This window comes from Pelobates fuscus, chromosome 5 (genome assembly GCF_036172605.1).
Source record: "Pelobates fuscus isolate aPelFus1 chromosome 5, aPelFus1.pri, whole genome shotgun sequence".
Lineage (NCBI taxonomy): Eukaryota > Metazoa > Chordata > Amphibia > Anura > Pelobatidae > Pelobates > Pelobates fuscus.
The window spans coordinates 191,601,883-191,625,033 of NC_086321.1; the positions used below are offsets into that span (position 1 = coordinate 191,601,883).

The 23,151-nt window shown below is 38.0% G+C and overlaps 1 protein-coding gene across 1 annotated transcript in view; it reads left to right on the plus strand.

Annotated features, from left to right (window-relative positions):
* Positions 1 to 22,362, plus strand: part of PRMT5 (protein arginine methyltransferase 5) — a 43,787-nt gene extending 21,425 nt beyond the window's left edge. The window contains exons 8-17 of the mRNA XM_063457141.1: positions 340 to 501; positions 1,739 to 1,816; positions 1,998 to 2,056; positions 2,225 to 2,347; positions 2,808 to 2,983; positions 3,092 to 3,201; positions 8,588 to 8,681; positions 15,044 to 15,160; positions 18,614 to 18,678; positions 21,571 to 22,362. Coding sequence (XP_063313211.1) covers positions 340 to 501; positions 1,739 to 1,816; positions 1,998 to 2,056; positions 2,225 to 2,347; positions 2,808 to 2,983; positions 3,092 to 3,201; positions 8,588 to 8,681; positions 15,044 to 15,160; positions 18,614 to 18,678; positions 21,571 to 21,723 — 1,137 coding nt within the window. The 3' untranslated portion in view covers positions 21,724 to 22,362. The remainder of the gene's footprint in view (positions 1 to 339; positions 502 to 1,738; positions 1,817 to 1,997; positions 2,057 to 2,224; positions 2,348 to 2,807; positions 2,984 to 3,091; positions 3,202 to 8,587; positions 8,682 to 15,043; positions 15,161 to 18,613; positions 18,679 to 21,570) is intronic.
* The last annotated feature ends 789 nt before the right edge of the window (positions 22,363 to 23,151 follow it).

The window sequence follows — 23,151 nt, forward strand, 5'->3', positions numbered from 1 at the left end:
CCACTGAAAATATATATATTTTTGGGGGTGGGGCAGAGGGTTATATCTAAAAGCAATTTCCAAAAGCTGCAGATTTTGAAAGTCTTCTCCCTTTGCCTGCCCAATGAATTTACCCAAGTGAAAGTAATAGGATGGTTGTCTGATTTTGTAATCTGTTTATAGATATGCCCACAACAAGAAATGCTAAATTCAATAAATGTTTAAATTTAAAATACTACTCTAATATAAATATTATTATGTTTTTTAAATTGAACTTATTTATTTTTGTATGTGGAGTGTTGGAGTAAGGTTTTAGAAATGATCATTATTTTTTTTTAATTTTTTTTTTTATTCTTTCAGCTTGAAGCGCAGTTTGTGATTTCTGGTTCCCACCATCACTCTGAGAAAGATTTCTGCTCGTACCTGCAGTATCTGGAGTATTTGAGTCAAAATCGTCCGCCTCCTAATGCTTATGAGGTTTTCGCCAAGGGCTATGAGGATTATTTGCAGTCTCCACTCCAGGTAAATTTAATTTCAACTTTGTGTTTATGCGCATTTTTATTGTAGCTAAATTTCTATTGGTGTGGTGGCTGGTTGGCTATGATTATGGCAGACTGTACACGAACTGTATATAGTTTATAGTAGCATTGCTAGGTAGCTCACATTAGATTTTAATGTCTGTTTTCTGAAAACTGTCTCCTGACTTACAATTACTGACTCTCCTTGGCTTTAGTAGTCAAAACCAGCTTCCTAACCATCGTGGATGAGTTGTTTATTTTTTTTTCTATTTGTTCATTTGGTACTTCTGTAACTTCTTGATGCTTGGCCATCCATGAACACAAACAGCAGGAGGTGCCCTACCCACAGAACAAAAAAATCATATTCCACATACTCTACCATCTTGTGAATTGTGTTCTTTCTTTCAGCTTTGCAAGATCTTTAAAAATACAACCATCATACAAACACCATAACCACTTGATGTTTGTGGCATACGTTGGGGTACACGGAAATTCTGTCTCTCTATGTATTTCATTAGTGATCTGCTAAACCTGCTGCATTGTTATCATTAACACATTTGCAACAAAGAGAACAATTAATGTCTCCAACTCTGAGAGCCACTCCATTCCTGCTATTCTTGTCACCACCTTAAACATGCACAGTGGCGTCAGTAGCTCTCCTGGGTAGATATTAAAGGACCACTATAGGCACCCAGACCACTTCAGCTCAATGAAGTGGTCTGGGTGCCAGGTCCATCTAGGGTTAACCCTGTAGCTGTAAAAGCTATGTTTACACATGGGTTAATCCAGCCTCAGGTGGCTGTCTCATTGACAGCCGCTTGAGGGGCTTCCGCGCTTATCACAGTGAGAAGACGCTGACGTCTATAGGAAAGCATTGAGAAATGCTTTCCTATGGACTGATTAAATGCGTGCGTGACTCTTGACGCGCATTCAGCGCTGACGTCGGAAGAGGGAGATTTCCCGGCACTGGAGAGAAGTAAAAGTTTAACCCCTTGAGCACAGCGGAAGTGGGACCCTGAGGTTGGGGGGGACCTATTAACACTATAGAGCCAGGAAAACTAGTTTGTTTTCCTGTTACTATATTGGTCCTTTACGTGTTTACGATGTGATGTCCTATTTTCTATGTTTTATTAGTTGCATACGCATGTATTCTGCTTTGATTGTGCATCATGTAACTCAGCATTGCTTTGACTTTATCATAATGATTTATTTGTTCTGGTTTATTTTTTTTATTTTTTTAGCCTCTAATGGATAACTTGGAATCTCAAACCTATGAGGTGTTTGAGAAAGATCCAGTGAAATATTCTCAGTACCAGCAGGTAAGGGGGGGTGTGTGTTTGTGTGTACATGAAAGGATCTGCCATTATCAGGTTGTTTCTGGTTTTGGGTCTGAATAAATGTCTAAAATGATTCTTAACCAGAATATACAAATCTGTCTGTGAATGGGCTGAGAGTGTTTAAAGAGGATGTTTAATTTATATTAATTTAATTTTCGAATAGGCTGTGTATAAGTGTCTGCTAGACAGAGTTCCTGAAGAAGAGAAAGAAACAAACACCCAGTGAGTGCATAAATCTTTTGTCTACCTTGTCTTGCTTGCAGATCTATAGGAACTTGCTCTAAGAACTACTAGGCAATTACATCCATGGTTCTAATTCTTCACATAACACTTTTTAATAATATTCCATTGTACCTCTTACATGTCTGATGGGACCTTTTCCATTTTCAGGATCTTAATGGTGCTTGGGGCAGGCCGTGGGCCTTTGGTAAATGCATCACTCAGAGCAGCTAAGCAAGCAGACCGCCTGATCAAAGTGTATGCTGTGGAGAAGAATCCTAATGCCATAATAACGTGAGTACAGGGATACTCTGAATCTTCTCCTTAACGCACATACAAATGCCTTTTTTATTACATACAGTTAGCCTGCATAACATGGTGCTCCACTTCATGATGGGTTCAGTGTGAATTCTGCTCCTATCCTAGAGAGAGGCTTAAGTTCAGCTTTCTCCTCCCCCTCCCCTAAGACCTTCAGTGCTCAGATAATGTCTGTAAATGAGGTACCCTACTGTGCCTCACTTAGGGCTCTTTGTATGAGAGTTTTTCCTTCTATTAATTTTCCGCCTTTTTGTCTGGGACTTATTGAATTGAGAGAGAAACTATTTATTTGTTGAGTGACACCTAATTTCTATGTGAAATGTTACTTAATATACACATTGACTTCTTGTTGCACTCCTGTCTATGTATCTCTTCTTAGTAACAACCTTTTGCTAGTTGTTCTCCTTATTGATTAGATTCTACATATTCTTGACAGACTGGAAGGATGGCGTTATGAAGAATGGGGCAGTCAAGTGACAGTGGTATCCAGCGACATGAGGGATTGGAAGGCACCAGAAAAGGCTGATATTATAGTCAGTGAACTTTTAGGATCATTTGGTGACAATGAGCTGTCCCCAGAATGTTTAGATGGAGCCCAACACTTCCTGAAAGGTTCAAAGTGTGAATCCTGTACTTTAGCACTTATATTTCTGTTTTACTCTATTTTGTCAAATTCTTTCTTAACCCTGTGCTATTTTTTTTATTTTTTTTTTTTAACAGAGGATGGTGTTAGTATACCTGGTGAATACACTTCTTATTTGGCCCCAATCTCTTCATCTAAACTGTATAATGAAGTGCGAGGTTGCAGGGAGAAGGATAGAGACCCAGATGTGAGTACAGTTACACATTACTGTCAATCTTTATAGAGCAGATACCCTTTTTTCTTTTTCTTTTTTTTTTTCCAGTCTGAGTACAGCTGGACAGAAGTAAAAGGATTACTCCAACCATCTTAACCACTACAGCATGCTGTAGTGGCTATGATGGTAAGCGTCTCATGGGGCAAACCATTTTGCAAGTATTTGTCATTTTATCCCGGAAACCTGCCAGGTATGGAGTCTCCTCTGCAGCAGACCTATGACATAAGGCCGCTGCAGAAGCCGCATGTCTAACCTTTCACTCATTCCAGACGGAGGTGAAGTAATACATCTGGAAGCAATCTCTTATTGTGCACATGCAGACTATAGGCACCATGACCTCTTCAAATCACTACAGTGGTCATGGTGACTTAACTTGCCTTTTAAAAAGTGTCACATTGTATTTTGTCCAGGATAGGTGGATTACTCAATACTAGTTTACTCAATGTGAGACTCTTTTCCTGGACTGTTAGCTAGTCTATGCCCCTAACACGTGGTCAAGAGTGTGGAGGTAGGGCTGAGTTAAATGTACTCGTAAGGATGGGGTTTGCGTTTTCACGTTCAGTCCTATACATACTGTAACTGGGTATACCGTTGAAAAATTAAAAAATCTGCAAAAAAAAATATGGTCTCACTGTTTTTAACACTAGGATACGAAAAAAATATTGTTGTGCCACATAAACATGTCATTTAGCTAATATATTTAAAAATGCTCTGCAACAATTATTTTAAAGGGACACTATAGGCACCAAAATAATGTTGGCTTAATGAAGCAGTTTAGTTGTACAGATCATGCCTCATGCAATCTCATTGCTCAATTCTCTGCTATTTAGGGGTTAAATCACTTTGTTTATGGGGCAGTCAAGTGACAGTGAGAAAATTGTTTATGGGGCAGTCAAGACACAGAAGAGAAAATAGCACAGTCAGTAAAAAAGGGGGACAACTTTTTTTAGATACATAAATGAGAAGAAAAGTAAAACAAGGATTAGTTAGCTTAAAAACAAAAGAAGGAAGGTATGTAGATGAGGATAAAGGTCTAGCTGACTGCCTCAATGAATATTTTTGTTCGGTATTTACAGCTGAAAATGAAGGAAAGGGACCTCTGTTAAAAAAAAGGATAAATGAGTCATTTATTACACGTGAGTTTACAGAGGAAGAGGTTCTATTTCAACTGTCAAAAGTAAAGACAAATAAGTCAATGGAACCTGATGGAATACACCCAAAGCTATTAAAAGAGCTTAGTGGTGTACTAGCAAAACCATTAACAGATTTATTTAACCAATCATTGTTAACAGGAGTAGTCCCAGAAGATTGGAAGTTAGCGAATGTTGTGCCCATTCACAAGAAAGGTAATAGGGAGGAGTCGGGCAACTATAGGCCAGTAAGCTTTACTTCAGTAGTGGGGAAAGTGATGGAAACCATGTTAAAGGATAGGATTGTTGAACATCTAAAAACACATGAATTTCAAGATCAGAGACAACATGGGTTTACTTCAGGGAGATCATGCCAAACTAATCTTATTGATTTTTTTGATTGGGTAACTAAAATTATAGATCAGGGTGGTGCAGTAGACATTGCTTACCTAGATTTCAGTAAGGCTTTTGACACTGTTGCACATAGAAGGCTTATCAATAAACTGCAATCTTTGAGTTTGGATTCCAATATTGTTGAATGGGTAAGGCAGTGGCTGAGTGACAGGCAACAGAGGGTTGTAGTCAATGGAGTATATTCGAAGCTTGGGCTTGTCACCAGTGGGGTACCTCAGGGATCTGTACTTGGACCCATTCTCTTTAATATTTTTATTAGTGATATTGCAGAAGGTCTTGATGGTAAGGTGTGTCTTTTTGCGGATGATACTAAGATATGTAACAGGGTTGATGTTCCAGGAGGGATAAGCCAAATGGCAAATGATTTAGGTAAACTAGAAAAATGGTCAGACTTGTGGCAACTGACATTTAATGTGGATAAGTGCAAGATAATGCATCTTGGACGTAAAAACCCAAGGGCAGAGTACAGAATATTTGATAGAGTCCTAACCTCAACTGAGGAAAGGGATTTAGGGGTGATTATTTCTGAGGACTTAAAGGTAGGCAGACAATGTAATAGAGCAGCAGGAAATGCTAGCAGAATGCTTGGTTGTATAGGGAGAGGTATTAGCAGTAGAAAGAGGGAAGTGCTCATGCCATTGTACAGAACACTGGTGAGACCTCACTTGGAGTACTGTACACAGTACTGGAGACCATATCTTCAGAAGGATATTGATACCTTAGAGAGAGTTCAAAGAAGGGCTACTAAACTTGTTCATGGATTACAGGATAAAACGTACCAGGAAAGGTTAAAGGATCTTAACATGTATAGCTTGGAGGAAAGACGAGACAGGGGGGATATGATAGAAACATTTAAATACATAAAGGGAATCAACACAGTAAAGGAGGAGACTATATTTAAAAGAAGAAAAACTACCACAACAAGAGGACATAGTCTTAAATTAGAGGGACAAAGGTTTAAAAATAATATCAGGAAGTATTACTTTACTGAGAGGGTAGTGGATGCATGGAATAGCCTTCCAGCTGAAGTGGTAGAGGTTAACACAGTAAAGGAGTTTAAGCATGCGTGGGATAGGCATAAGGCTATCCTAACTATAAGATAAGGCCAGGGACTAATGAAAGTATTTAGAAAACTGGGCAGACTAGATGGGCCGAATGGTTCTTATCTGCCGTCACATTCTATGTTTCTATGTTTATACACACTCATCATGTAACTTGTGCAACCTTCCTAAACACTTACTGTTATAATATTTAAATTTCCTTTATTGCACAGTCTGTTTAATTTAGACTTTTTTTTAACTCTGCTCTGTTAAGTGTCCTAGACCAACCCATGTGTGATTTAAGTTCAATTTATAAAGCGGGAGATAAAAACTTTTAAAGCCCGTTAACATCTGATTGAAAACAAAAACATTTATTTTTTTTCCTCTCCTTTTTAATGCAGAATGTGTGAACCGGTAGGTGAGTTGTGACTAGGGCTTCATAAGCAGTATCTAGTGATTTTACTCCTAAATGACTGATAATTGATCAGTGAAACTGCAGGTGTATGACGTATGCAATAAAGCTGCTTAACTTAGCTAAAATTATTTTGGTGGTTTGAGTATCCATTTAACCCCTTCAGGACCGGCCTGTTTTTGCGATGTTTGTACGTTAAGGACCAGAGCAGTTTTAACACTTTTGTGGTGTTTGTGTTTAGCTGTAATTTTCCGCTCTCATTTACGGTTCCCATACAAGTTATATATTGTTTTTTTCAGGACAAAAGGGGCTTTCTTTACATACCATTATTTGTATTATGTCCAATATTGTATTTAAAAAAAATAATAATATATGGTGAAAAATTAAAAAAAAAAAAATGTTTTTGGACTTTTACTTGAAAAATCTTTTACTTATCTACAAAAGCTAATGAAAAAAACTGCTTAATAGATTCAAAATTTTGTCCCGAGTTTAAAAACACCCAGTGTTTACATGCTTTATTGCTTTTTTTTTTGCAAGTTATAGGCCTATAAATACAAGTAGGAAATTGCTGTTTCAATATATATATATTTTAAATGTATCAATAGTGACCTTGTAACACCGTTATCTGTCATAAATCCCCGAAACACACCTAACATGTACATATTTTTTTAAAGTAGACAACCCAGGGTATTCAAAATTGGGTATGTCCAGTTTTTTTTAGTAGCCACTTAGTCACAAACACTGGCCAAAGTTAGCATTTATATTTGTTTGTGTGTTAAAAATGCAAGAAACGCTAACTTTGGCCGGTGTTTGTGACTAAGTGGCTACTAAAAAAGGCTGAACATACCCCATTTGCAATACCTTGGGTTGTCTTCTTTTGCAAATGGTATGCCATCATGGGGCGAATTCTCATTCCTTGGCTACCATACGCTCTCAAAGGCAACCTAACCAATCCGACAAATTTCAATTAAAAAAAAAAGTAAAATCAAGGCTTATATTTGACCCTGTAACTTTCACAAACACTATAAAACCTCTACATGTGGGGTACTGTTATACTCAGGAGACTTTGCTGAACACAAATATTAGTGTATCAGAACAGTAAAATGTATCACAGCAATAATATCCTCAGTGAAAGTGCTGTTTGTGTGTGAAAAATGCAAAAAACTTCACTTTCACTGACAATATCATTGCTGTGATATGTTTTACTGTTTTGAAACACTAATATTTGTGTTCAGCGAAGTCTCCCGAGTAAAACAGTACCCCCATGCACAGGTTTTAGGGTGTCATAGAAAGTTACAGGGTTAAACAGTGCTAGCAAATTAAATTATCTGGACTTTCGGCCTGGGTTGGCAGGCAGGTCCCTCAAATTGCAATCATTAAAATTACTTAATTAGGTAAAAATATTACATAAATACACATGTAGAATTTTAATATATATATACATATTTATATATTTGACGTCTACATGTATATTTATGAAATTATTTATGTAATTATGTATATGGACATATGTATATTTCGTATTGTTTTTATTTATTTATTTATTTATACATAGATATATATCATTACATTCTAAGTATATTTCGATATAGATATATATATATATATCTATATCTCAAAATACTGTTAGAATAAAATTGCATATATAAATATTTTTTTATAATTATTAAAAATTATTTTTATTTTTTATTTTTATTAACATATTATTTGTATTTTATAATAATATATATACCATATATATAGCAATTATATATTGTATATATTCGTGTGTAATTTAAATAAGTGTATTTTTATATTAATATACGTATATATAAATATAAAAATACACTTAATATGACATTATATATATGATACATATACATATATTATATATAGATATAATACTTCTGTGTGTGTGTATATATATTATTATTATTATTATTATTATTTATTTTTTTTACACTGATTTTACACTGTTTTTTTTTAACTTAATTTTTTTTATTTTTCACTTGCAGGGAGACTGCCTGTCAGCACAGACAGTCCCCCTGCAGGCAGATACACAGACACCTATTGCGGTCATGTGATCAAGTGATCACATGGCCGCGGGGTCCTGATCTGCCGAGGGGGGGACTGCCCGGGCAGACAGGCAACCCCCCTGGACCGGGTGGAGCACTGATCGCCGCCGTGGGACCGACGGCGATCAGGTAAGTTGCCCAAAACCGTTATGACGGTTCAGGACCGTCAGCGGTCCAAACGCATGTTTTACCGCTGACGGTCCTGAACCGTCAGCGGTCCTGAAAGGGTTAAATGGTATCAGTGTATACTTTGTTTACCACTATGCAACAATTCATTGTGGGCTGCATTTCTGCTTTGTCGTTTTCTAGGCCCAATTTGAGATGCCATATGTTGTCAGACTTCATAACTTCCATCAGCTGTCTGAACCCTTACAGTGTTTTACCTTTGTTCACCCAAATAAAGGTGAGTTTGAGAATGTTATGCTGATTGCTTTCCAGATTAGAAAAATGCAAACAAAATAGACATACAAAAATTTAAGGATGAACTTCCAAGATGGGATATTTATGATACCTGTACCCAATAAACATAAAATAAAGTACTGGGTCAGTCGCTAAAATAATTCTAGCTTTCTCAAGGCAAGATTATATTTTTATTTATTTTTATACCTGGGTGATTTATTAATCCAACTAATCCCTTTCTGCCATTTTATTTTTTATTTTTTATTTTTTTTTCATTGGAGGATAAATTGTGCTTTCCAATGTGTACGTGTAATGTCGTAAGATTGTTTGCAATTTCTTGCCAATAAAACTTTAATTGCCATAACACAATGAATAGTGAGATACAATTATTTGCTTAACCCTTTAAGGACACATGACGTGTGACACGTCATGATTCCCTTTTATTCCAGAAGTTTGGTCCTTAAGGGGTTAAAGTAGGCCAGTAAAAATGAAGAAGGGGAGTTAGGTGAGATCTTTCTATACTGATCTTATCAGATTTAGCTAAACATTCCAAATCCCATTACTGAATTTTATCTTGCATTCCCACCAAATATGTAATTACCTATAAAGTTACTGCATCTCCAATAATAGTGTATTTTGGTTTTTATTCTTGTTTGATCTAGATACCACTTATTAACGTTTCAGACAAAGGTGTGTGTGTGTGTGTATATATATATATATAATTTATTAGTGTGTGTGTGTGTGTATATGATACTTATTTACTTTTTAATTGCTAATCATGGCAGCATTTAACATATGGGTTAGATAGGCAACCTTCGGCACTCCAGATGTTGTGGACTACATCCCCTCTAATGCTCTTACGCCCATAACGCTGGTAAAGCATCATGGGAGGTGTAGTCCAAAACATCTGGAGTTCCGACGGTTGCCTATGTCTGTCCTAGGGTATATTAAGGACCCCCGGATCCACAGCACCTCTGTCCTTTTCCGGTCTTCTTTTAGGACAGAAATTATTTTGAAATGTATTTCTCTATCAGATTTTCTGAAAAGTTTATTTTATGCTCTCCTGACCATCCTTCTGGTCTTATACCTAAGAGGTCAGCCTCCCTCTTCATGACACCCCAGGTACATGTAACTTCATCTCTGGAATTGGGGACCGCAGGGATTTGTTTCTCTCCGGTGTCTTCTGTGCATCAGGACAATCCTCAAGATCAGGAGAACATAGTAAGAACAGAATATTTTAAACAGGCGTTTATTCACTTTCACTTTTGAGAAAGCTTCGGCGAAACGCGTCAAGTGAGGAAGAATTTTGGACTTTTATACAGGACTGGTTTTATAGTGTATTATTCACTTTTTACTTATTGTATTAAAGTATATATAATTTTTAAACCATCCAGTCATTTTTTTTGTCCTCCTTCCTATTTAATACTGCTTTGCTGCTATACCTGGGTCCACTATATCCCGAGGTGGGGATTATTCCACCTGAAATTCTCCAAACTAGAGCAGGTCGTTGCTCTAGTATATGTAAGTAGGATCATCTACTCTTACTACAATATTTGATATTTACGTACTAGACCATGTGGCGTATTTTACTCTTGTTTTTCATATAACGAATACTTACACCTATAAACTCACCAACGATCTGGAACCTCAAGAAATCCATAGACTGGGATTATTCCGTCCAAGCTCTTAACACCGAGCTGATATAGCTCCTCAAAGTGTGAGTGTGAATTGACAAAGATATTAACCAGACTACTTGCCTCCTGGACTCGGTGGTTAGAAGAACCTTGGCTATTCCAAAGGAAGTGCCTGAAACATCTGATTCTGACAGGCACTTTTGGGAATCAAGCAGATAAACCCTTCGTTGCCAGTACACAGGTTGATTTAAAGATCTCATGCGCACAGAATGGCATAATCCTGGGGAAAATATTTGCACTTCAGGGAAGACTCTAACCCTTTAGAGAAGACGATTCCAAGTCGACGCACCTGTCAGCAAGAGAATTTATGAAACTATTTGCACCCTCTCTTCGACAATGGGCCTCGTCAGATGGGCACCATGGAATCTTTGACCTTTACAGCACTTATTCCTAAAGAATTTCAAGACCAGATCGCAAGAATGGGAAATGTCAATACACATTCCAGACCACTTAAAGATAAAACTTCTATGGTGGCTTTCTTGGCAAAAAATTTCAAGAGGTTTCCTTCTGGAAAAAAATAGACTGGATAATTAACACAGAAGCCAGTCAATACAGATGGGGAGCCCACTTTGGCAAACTCTTCTTTCAAACAAAATGGCTTCGCTTCCTCGTGCTCATTCCCTGCCTTCAAACATAAGGAAATTGAATGCAGCCTTTCTAGCACTTTTATATTTGCAACACCTTTATTTGGAACAATTGGATAAAGTTGAGAGGGCAACAAGGCCACAGCAGCTTATATCAGGGAGGAACCAGGAGCATCCTCTTGATGAAAGAAGTACAACCCATCATAACTTGGGCTCAAGAAAACATGGAACGCCTTGTGCGGTTTATCTCCCATTAAGGAGAATACTAAGGCAGACTTCCTTAGCAGACACAAAGTGGATGAATGGAAACTTTTCCACAAAAAAAACTTAAACCGTTGGTCCAGAAGTGAAAGTTTCCCCAAGAAGACTTGATGGCAACAACACAGAATGCACAAGTCCTGTGCTTTATTTCAAGGAGATTTCATTCCAGGGCCTTAGCTCGGGATGCGCGCTATCAATATTGTCTATTCCATCTAGGCTGCATTTCCTCCCAATTCCCCTCATTCACTCTGTTCTGAGGAAAATATCCTGGCAAAAATGAAGAGTGCTAACCTTCATTCCCTTCTGACCTCTGTCCATGGTTTCCCCTGCTGAAGCCGCTTGCGGTAGACTAGCCATGGGAGATTCCAATTAAAGAAGATCTTCTGTCTCAGGTGGAACTTCACAAGTTCAGATTTCCGGCAAACCTTGTGCAGTCATGGACTGCCTCTCCGTAGCCAAGCCTGAAAAGGTGGTTTCAGCTTAATGTGTTCAAGTAAAACATCTACTTCAACAACATGTCACAAGATTTGGGAAGCCTTTGCCATCTGGCAAAAATAAAGTATTCAGGATTTAATTTCTCCTTTTAGTATCCCAGATACTAGAATTTTTACAATCATGTCTGAATAGAGGTCTCAAACTTAACAAGCTAAAAATACAGTACCCCGCTATTTAACCCCTTAAGGACCAAACTTCTGGAATAAAAAGGAATAATGACGTGTCACATATGTCATGTGTCCTTAACCCCTTAAGGACACATGACATGTGTGACAGGTCATGATTCCCTTTTATTCCAGAAGTTTGGTCCTTAAGGGGTTAAGGGGTTAAGCCCTCTGGTATTAAATTGGCAGAGCAGCCAATGGTTTGTTTATTAAAGTCAGTCACATGTTAGACCTCCTATAAGAAAATTTACTGCTCCATGGAATCTGCCACTAGTAGTGTAGTTGCTAACTGATCCTCTTTTTGAACCTATTGAACTATCCATTTCTTTCTCAAAAGACTTTACTGCTCCTGGCATTAGTTTCGGCCAGGAGCATGGCAGATATTGGAGTACTTTATGTCTGAAGAGCCTTGCACATCATTCTTTCATAATAGTGGTTTTAAGTCCAAGACCAGACTTGTATTGTATTGTATATAAAGTTGTATTTTCTTACCATCGGAATCTGGGAAGTAGATTTCCAAAACAATCTTTACCAGAGGAGAGGTGTCATAAATTAGACCTGAAAAGATGTCTCAACATCTATTTCGCATTCGGTGGATTGGAGGAAATCGCAACTCTTCGTGAGACCATGGGGTTCTTGTAAGGGAGAAGCAGCCTCAGTCTCTACTGTCCATACATGGATAATTTCTAGGGCTAAGGAGGTTCCTGTTCCCAAGGATTTGTGTGTACACTCCACAAGGTCTATTGCTACCTCATGGGCTGCAGAGTCTGGAGTTCTGGCAGAGAGAATCTGTAAAAAAAAAAAAAAAAATGTAATTGGTCCTAAAACGTTTAGTCGACACTACAAAATTGGTATTTCTTCATGCACAGATTCTCCGTTTTCTTTCAGTGTAATTCTCTAGTTTAATCAAGTTTGTGTAGCATAATCTCACTGTGTTAATCTGTGTTAATACTGCTTGAGGAATTCTTTTATATTAAATAGAACCGAGAGATAGGAGTAAGCGCTCACTACAATCAAGGTTAAGTGGGTGGGCAGCAGTAAATCTGAGAATTCCCAAAATCTCACTGACAAAACCGATAACAACAAGCAAGGTAATAGACAGCGCCCCAAAAGCAATAAGATATAGCAAAAATATAGAACATAAATATAATTACATCAGTTGGTTCAATCTACTTACGCCGAGGTAGGATGGTTTCTGTAATCTTGAAGGAAACAAATGGACAAAAAAATATTGCAATATGTAAGTTATTTAAACTAAACTATTTGAGGTAGAAATATAGTGTGCAAACTCACAATAGATAGAGCTGCTAAGAGCTCTGCTGTAATGCGCCTGGACAGTACAATAACCGTCTGTGGATATTTGTAGCTTTGCTTGGTAGTTCTTTCCGTCCAGTATATGAGAGAACTCAATAGAAAGGTCTTATGGTATTGTATGTATATACACAAAGTAAAGGATAAAAAGTGGTATCCTACTTACAATATGCAGAGCAATGGCATGCTCTGGTATGAAGAGCGTTGGTGGTATTATCCCCACCTAGGATATGCATTACTGCAGAGCTCTTAGCAGCTGCATCTATCTTGCAAACTATATTTCTACCTCAATAGCTTAAATAACTGTTACATATTGCACAATTATTTTTTTTTTTTTTTGTCTATTTCTGTTTTCCTTCAAGGTTACAGAAACCATCCTAGCTCAGCGTATGTAGATTGAACCAACTGATGTAACTATTTTTTTTAAATGTTATATATTTCTTCTCTCTTACTGCTTTTTGGGGCACGGTCTATCACCTTGCTTGTTATTTGTATGTTAAATGCTGCTATGATTAGCCAGGAATAAGGAAAAAGTGTCAAAGTATATATTTTTCTTTTCCTGGCTATTATTTATGTCCGCATTTGGATTTCCTCGACTTGTTACTGAACTGCACATATTATGTTTTTTCAAGATCAATGCCGTAGAGGACGGAAGGCAAATGAACTGCTACACTGTAAGAAAGGACACTTCTGTTTCTTCCTATGCAGATGACAAACTGTGTGTAAAATCTTAAGCAAGAATTGATAAATAGAGCAATATAAATTAGATTCCACATCAGGGGCATGTTTGCTGCTAAACCATAATATTCCCTATTTTTTTTTTACGCATTTTCTAGGTGCTATGTTGTGGAGGTAGATGTTTAATAACCTATATAAACATGTGAATTTAAATTGCAAACCACTACTTGGTATCTATTTATCCAAAACTAGATGGTCTTTATTCAAAAAGAGAGAAATGTAGATTAATACATTGCTAAACACAAATGCACACACCATTCAGGCCTTAAGACTTTCTTTTCCCACAGAAATCTCACTTTAACAGTGCTCTCACTACTGCAAGGGATTCTGGGTAGGTGTATGCAAATGAGCTCAACAAAGAACCACATTTTTGCCTTCATTCAACTTTATACATGAATACTTTGGAGTATGTGTCTGCTCTATACAACAGCTTTTTCATCCTCACTTTATTTATTTTTTTAACCCACCACAACTTTTTTAGTATGTACTTTACAAGTAACGCCAAGCCTCCAGAGCAAGCTAGTAACCAACCTCATGCTGATTTGCATTAACAACGAAACAGCTGCCATGAGTGGTTCACCGGCTTTGCTCCTCTTCCTGAGTTGTTTCAAAGCTGTTGTATACAGCAGACGCATACTCCAAGTAATCAATGTATAAAGTGGAATTGAGGCAAAAATGTGTATCTTTGTTGAGCTCACTTGCATACGCCTACCCAGAATCCCTTGCAGTAGTGAGAGCACTGTTAAAGTGAGATTTCTGTGGGAAAAGAAAGTCTCATGGCTTGAATGGTGTGTGTATTTGTGTTTAGCAATGTATTAATTATCCACTTCAGGTGGAAGGGGTTTGCGTCCACACTTAATTTTCACCTCTTAGTTTCTCCCTATCTTATCCTCTTGTCTCTTGAATAAATACGGCTCTGTTCTTTTATATGGGATATTAAGACCCTGTACATTGATAGAAATACAATTTATTTTTTTTCCTACCCTACCATATTTTCTCAACTCTGAAAGCTCAAACCTCACATACAAAAAAGTTACAGCATATAACAATCTAATCCGCAAATAATTGGGATGCTGATTAGTCTTAAAGGTGTATTAATTATTATTTCTTTTTTCTCAGATGCTGTAATTGACAACAATCGTTACTGCTGCTTAGAGTACAAAGTAGAGCTGAATACAGTGCTGCATGGATTTGCTGGATATTTCCAGACCGTTTTGTATAAGGATGTTACTTTAAGTTAGTATCTCATTAATGATCATAATCTTGCATTAAGGTTTTTTTGTTTTGTTTTTATTTTGTGCATCTGTACTCTTTTGTATGTTTTAACTTTCTGAGGCCTTATGGCCATTCTCCATCAATTTATTTGAAGGGTTACTCCAATCTCATGACCACTTCTGGTTTTACAAGTGGTCATGGAGCAAGCAGTCTGTACTTGCAATGTTTCTACTGGAACATCTGCCTGTACAGAGAAGTCTGTAATTATGTGCAAGAATCTAGTTACACATGGGTCTCATGCAGCCCAGAACTTTGTTCCAGATTGCCTAAAGTTTTGTGTACAAATGTAATCTGTCATCCACACACACTGCCTGATCTCGGCTGACTTGTAAGTGCACCTGCCCTTAGACGGTGTTAAAGCTGCACACAGTAAAAGTCTTCTAACGATATGCCTCTATAGTTGTCTCTCACAACAAAATATCATATGTACATTCCACTCTTTCCCCACTCCTTTTGCAACCCACAGTCCCTCCCTACTTTCCCTCAGTTAAAGGGACACTATAAGCACCAAGACCACTCCAGCTCATTGGTCCCTGCCCCTTTAATGTATATCATTGCAGTTTTTGACAAAATGCAATGATCACATCGCAGGACTAAGACTGCCTGTAGTGTCTGTCTGTCAGATAATGATAATGGAGTCTATATATTAAGACTTATACAATTACAACATATCTATTTTACAACTGACAGCAAGGTCGAATCCCTGAGTCAACAGAATATTGCTGTATGAGTTTCCTGGCCTAGCTTCTGGAGACCAGATTATGGGAGCAATTACCCTTAAGGCTAACACCATGTTTATACTGCAAGGCTGATCATCCTAGATCACATCAAAATGTGTGAATAATAAATGTGATGCTATACTGATCCCTTTCAAAGAGCCATTGTTGAGGACAATATGATGTCCCTACTCCTTAAAATGGAGTATGCCAATTTAACAGCTTTATTTTCCTGGCACTACAGGATCCCTCTAACCCCTTAGTGACCTTGGATGTATCTGGTGGTGAATTAGAGCTGCTCTGATGGTATTGCAGCATTGCCTCGATGTTGAGGCATACTGCAATACTTCCCCACATCAGGCAGGCACTCAGCGAAGAATTAATAAAATATATATATATATATATATATATATATATATATATATATATATATATATATATATATATATATATATATATATATATATATATATATCTATATCATTTTTTTTTTTTTTTTTTTTTAAAACCTTAAAATTAACCCTCCCTCCATTCCCATTCACTTCGGTGATCGGTCTTGTTCTCCACTGGGAATTGTCTGAGAGCCCAGATAGTCTCTCTTTCCTCCCTCCCCTCCCCTCTGCAAAATAGGACCTGAAGGGCCATGTGATTGCTTGAGCGTTCACATGGCCGCAATAGGCGTCCATAGTGACAGGCAGTCCTGCTACTGGTGGAAAAAATTATTTTTTTTTTTTTTTTAAAAAAAAAGTGTGTGTGTGTGTATATAGATATGTCTTGTATAACTTCATACGAAATGTATTTTTATTAATATAAAAATACACTTAAGGTAAAATTACACACAGGCGGCGAGGGAGTGCTGATTTGTGAGCTCTCTGCTCAACTATGTCATTTTCCGTCTCCCTGCATCACTCTGCGGCGTCATTTGCCGTCTGCCAGCAGGCTAACAAGGTATTTGCCTGGGCATTTGGGGGTGGCATTTTTTTTTTGCCACCCCTGGAAAGTGCCGTCCAAGGCAAATGCCTTGTTTGCCTCGCGGCAAATACGTCACTGTATATATTATAAAAAATATATATATTTAAAAAAAAAAATGTTTTTTTTTTGTTTTTTTTTATATTATATGTAATTTTATTATAACTGTATTTTGATATTTATTTATATGTATCTATGTATATACAAGTAAATAAAATAATACGAAATAGACATATGTCCATATACATAATTACATAAATAATTTAATAAATATACACATAGACTTCAAATGTATAAATATGCTTATATATTTAAATTCCATGTGCATATTTATGTAATATTATTACATAATTAAGTAAATTTTATTGATTGTAATTTGGGGGACCTGCCTGACAACCCATGCCGAAAGTCCAGAGAATTTAACTTGCTAGCGCTATAGTTAACCCTGTCTGACACCCTAAAATCTGTACATGGGGGTACTGTTTTACTCGGTAGACTTCGCTAAACACAAATATTAGTGTTTCAAAACGGTAAAACCTATCACAGTGATTATATTGTCAGTGAAAGTGACTTTTTTGCATTTTTCACACACAAACGGCACTTTCACTGATATCATTGTTGTGATACGTTTTACTGTTTTGAAACAATATTTGTGTTCAGCGAAATCTCCCGAGTATAACAATACCCCCATGTATAGATTTTATAGTGTTTTTGAAAATTACAGGGTCAAATATAAGGCTTGATTTTCCATTTTTTCACATTGAAATTTGCCAGATTGGTTATGTTGCCTTTGAGAGCATATGGTAGCCCAGGAATGAGAATTACCCCCATGACGGCATACCATTTGCAACAGAAGACAACCCAAGGAATTGCAAATGGGGTATGTTCAGTCTCTTTTAGTAGCAACTTAGTCTCAAACACTGGCCAAAGTTGGCATTCATAATTGTTTTTTGCATTTTTAACACACAAACAAATGTAAATGCTAACTTTGGTCAGTGTTTGTGACTGGACATACCCCATATTGAATACCTTTTGGTTGTCTAATAAAAAATAATAAATAAAAAAAAAGAGAGCATTTACACAAGATCCAGCGCACTCACCTATCCACTAAACAGCAACCTCAATGTTGGCAGATTTTATTAGTTTATTTGCCTAATCTAGGTGATTTTAGTTACATTATATGATCATATATTGCATAAGCCTGCCACAATGTCAATGTACCCCATCTTTGGCAGGTCCTGCTCTAACAGCCTAATGTCTGCTCTTATGAGATTAACCCACTTACTTGGGGGGAAAAATTCCATCTGGGGCTCTCTGCAGTACAAGGCTAAATAGGGCCCTGGGATGAGACACCTGTGACAGGGAGGGGTGCAAAACCAAGGAGTTGGCTAGACTCCCAAATATATATGGGGGGTGGGGGTGTATTTACTTTTTGATCCATGCCATCTGCTCCATTGTGCTTTGGGGGTGTATGCAAAATTGGGAAGTGGGTGGGCCTCTCTGCTTGGAGAAATATCAATGCTGGCTGCTAGTTTCTGCCTTGGGGGCGTGTGTGGACAGGTTTTAGCGGCAAGATAAACTCACTCTGCTCATGAATATGTGTACTGTAGCTTTTTAAATTTTTTTTTAATTTAAAACAAGATTACTGAAATTTGAGAGTGTTGGAGTAACCCTTTAATATGTATAATCATTCTTTATGATCTATGTTTCACCTCCTTGTTTCTTTTAGGTATATGTCCAGACACTCATTCACCTGGCATGTTCTCCTGGTTTCCTATACTTTTTCCTATAAAGGTGAGTAGCTGGCAAAAATGTATTTTTAAAACGTTTTAATACAGGTTAGGCTATTTCTTGCATCAGTCGTTTGAACATGCAAGGAAGAAAATGGCATGTGTATTTATGCCCACTACTGTAGAAGTAAGATCACAGATTATCTTAGTATCTTGTAATACTTTTCTTTCCCCTCTCAACCTAATCTGACCCATCATTAATATCCGCTCCTTAGTGCCATCTTCCATAGCTTTTTAAAGTGGAATTGGCAGGATTTGGCATCTGTAAATATGAGATAAAAAGGTGAGGCCAGATTCAGAGATAAGCAAAGGAAGCAAGCTTAAAGGACAGACTGTCATGTACCATCAACTTGTTAGGAGAGTGACAAAGGAGGATTATTATAAGCAGATAAGTTAAGAATCACAGATTTGGATTGAGTTTTAGAAAGTGGGGGTGGACTTCCAATAGGAATGGAAGAGAGGCAGACTGACTCATTCTAGGCCGGTTGGGGCGTGGGGGGGCCTGTTTAATCAGCATACAGGTGGTAGCAGATTCTGAACTAATGAATAAGTTTGCCAAGAGAGGCAGTACAAAAACAAAACAGGAGACAGAGGAAATAGTCTGGGGGGCTTTAATTGAGACTGTATAAGTGGAGAGGGTGACACCAAAAGCAGATACTGAAGGATTGTTGGGAGAGATATGATCATAACCAAGAAAGGACAGTGTCATGAAGGCCAAAGGCAACAGATATGGAGCGGCCATGGTGAGTCCAGCGAGGGAAGAAAGGAAAGTTAAACTCGAACAGGGACTTCCTGCGTGGATTTGTGCTGGGCTCTGCCAGCTGCTTACTACTGATAACTGTGTAACTGTGTCCTGCTTGATGCAGGAGCTGCAGCATTTCGGTACTGATGTGAGCACGTATTCCTTTTAAGTTAGTGTTGTAGTGTTAGTGTAGGGTTAATAATACTTGGTTAGGGTCTGTGTAAGGAATCATTCACTACCAAAGGTTAATTTACATCCTATATTATATAAATAATATAATATAGGATATTGGAAATTCTAAGCAGGCTTTTATGTGCCTTGCAGTAAAGAGGGGATTTTGTCTTCACTGGCCAGTCTGCCACTCTGGGTCAGTTTTATAGATCATGTGTGATATGCATACTGGCCAGTGAAGACAAAAGCCCCTCTGCAAGGCACATAAAAGCCTGCTTAGAATTTGCAAAGATTTCTTACGACAAACAATGACATCAACAGATGGAGAATCACGGGCTAGGACTTGACAACGGACAGTGGACCCTGACTACTAGTGCTGCCTCCAGGGACACATGCTGCCCTGGATGCTTAACAACCTGGACAAGATCTACTTCATCTTACCGACACCATGACACCTAGATTGACAAGTGCCCACTACACGTACGCACAACAGAGACAGTCGCCCCCGTCTGGACACAAATAACAATGCGACCTCGCTACATGTGGGTAACCCAACGGTGTGGGGGTGGAGGTGACTAGTGAACAATTCTCGAGCTCTGCTACGGATGATTGTTACGGGGGAAGAGTCGGCACCCGCACTAGAAGTGGGTTCCCTACTGTAGGTACTTGCATATGGAAACCTTGGGTAGAGGTTCCATGACATGGGAGTGTTGAGTGATGGGCTTATAACTTAAACAGCAAAGGGTACCTAAGCACCATAGGATAGACGGAAGCTCCTCACACGCGCACCTCAGGACACAAAAAAGGGTCTCATTTCCGACACTGTGACATATACAGACGGCTCGATGGGGCTCCCGGCCGTAACTCACCATCCTATCTTCGCTTGCTCGAATTTATATGAAGCTAACTTCGAGACTCACTGGTCTCTTCTCCATTACTATACTGTTATACGGCCTAATCCATACCCTCTAAGGTGGCGATTGTTCATCTGATACACTTAGTCTTGTTTAAAACAGGTGGGCCCCGAACATATGCGGTTTTCAAACCAAGAGTAGCGATACGTTGCGAGTATACACACATACATACATTGCATACATTGCTACACCACCCTAGGATGAAGCTTGTTTACTGCACTTCCATTTAGGGAAGGGAAACACGGAACTTGTTACTAGATCAGTATTCAGAGCTTCAGATCTTGAAAAGTTATGTTTAATTGTATTATGTTGTATCTAGGGACTCTCATGTTCACTTTGATTTATACCGGAAATATTGTATCTCTTTCTGGCCTGCGAGCCAACTCTTAGCTGAATTTTATGACCTAATAAACAGATTTACAAAAAAAAAAAAGAATTTGCAAAGATTTAAAAAGACCCATAAGAACTCTCAGAATGAGAAATAAGATCCTCTCGTCTGATGAAAGAAGATTGAACGGTTTGGCCTCAATTCATCAACAGGAGTGCAAGTTTCCTTAGGTATCCAGTGCTCGGGACCTCGAATCAGGTTCATCTTCCAACAGGAGAATGTCCATTGTCACACAGCCAAGACTATGCAAGAGTAGTTTAGCAACAAATCTGTGGAGTTTTTGAGTTCTTGGTCCCCTCTATAACTGAGGCCTTTCGTCCTCAATTGCTCAGTTTGGTCAGGTGGCTAGCTGTAGGAACAGAACTGTTTCAAACTTTATTCCTTTCAACATTACTGGGGACCTTCAATGCAGCTGAGACTTGTCTGACTTCTCCAGGTCTGTGCCTTGACAAAATCGTCTTGAGCTCTGCAGACCGTTCCTCTGACCTCAATGCTTGTGTTTTTTTGCTTTGATATGCATTTACAGCTGTTGGATCTTGGATACATGTTTACCTTTCAAAATCATGAATTCTGTATGAGTGTAGATTGAGGTGGAAAAAAAGTGTGGTGAAAGATTTAATGGACTTCTGAATGCACTGTATGTATTATATATTATATAACTTTTAATTTTCTCTAACACAGCAACCTATTCCACTAAGCGAAGGCGACAAAGTGTGTGTCCGGTTCTGGCGCTGTAACAATGGGAAAAAAGTTTGGTATGAATGGGCTGTGACCTCTCCAGTCTGCTCTGCCATTCACAATCCTACTGGTCGTTCTTACACCATCGGCCTATGATCTTTGAATGTACACAGATACATGTTTTTTTTCTACATCTGGAGAACCCAAGGATAAAGTTGAAGGGAGAAGTATTCGAAATACTGATGTAACCAGACCACATGCTAGTTGTTGGTCCAGCGCTAATGTGTATTTGGCAGTAAAGTACTTGCCTTTATGGAGAAGAACTTTGTAGCTGGACTTGTATAATTTTTGTGGTTTTCTCATAGCACTTAACTACTTTTGTTTTATATCTGTTGCAATAGAAACTTAGTATATTAAACACGGTTTCAGGATACTGACCTAGGACTTGATCGTCAATAGATATTAGCAGAAGACTCATTCCAGAAGATGTCACATTGTGCTATGTCTGAAATTACAGGTGTTTATACAAATGTGGACAGTTGTTTGGACAAAGTTTTTAATGCATATCTAATAGTGGTCTGAATGAAAGGCAAACGTTGACAGATATAGAACACACTGTATATCATGTATTCCAACTTACAAATGTTTAGTGTTAACACCTGGAAATTTTCTCGGCTGCCACTTAAGCCAGTTGTATTCGTTTCTTTCATTGCGTTACTTTGAGATGCATTGCTCTGGGCTGATTTGTTACTATAAAGAACCTTAAACATTTATGCCTTGGAGTCTACAATTATTTAAAACTGCATTCCAGTTGATCCATAATTGGACCAAGTGTGGTGGAATTATAGTAAAATATATATTCATGGTAAATAAAAGCCACTTATTGCCTTTCAATATTCTCCCTGAAAGCCTAAACTTGATTTATTTTTTAATCTGTCACTGGGAACTGTCACTTCTCTTTAGTTTACATAAATGAGAATTAAATACATGATTGAAAATTACATGTGTGTTTACCTCCCAGTAAATGCAGTGTTTTTTTCCTCAACTTTATATTGATTCGTTGTTGGCAAGTACATTGGCCTGCTCTTATTACAATGATTAACAGGGAGCTCTCCTCTGGATGCTCAGGCCAGAAAACCTCAGACATTGCAGGGCAAAACTGGCATGGACTGCAGATGGGTAGAGTTTTGGTTTGTTCCACTGGAAAAGACTAGCACCGGAAGCACTCAGGGTAGATGTGATTAAGCCAAGCAGAAAGTTAGTATGTGTTCAACTACCCAGTGGTGCGGCTGCATATGAATGATCTCAGTAACTGGTGGTGCCAAAATTATGAGGATTTAAATTCTGCTGAGCTTGTCCTCCTGTTCTGACATGCACCCTCTGATCTGAATGCCACCTTAAGGTAAAGGAACGGCATACAAATACATATTTTGTTATAGGAATGAGTAAACTTGATAATCCTGGCAAGTGACTGTTCCCCTTCCCCCTCTACAACAAGAGTTGGGAACACACAATGGTTTTCTAGAACACTTATTGGACACAAATACAGTTGCATAAAGTATTTCCCCATGTTACCTCCAGTTT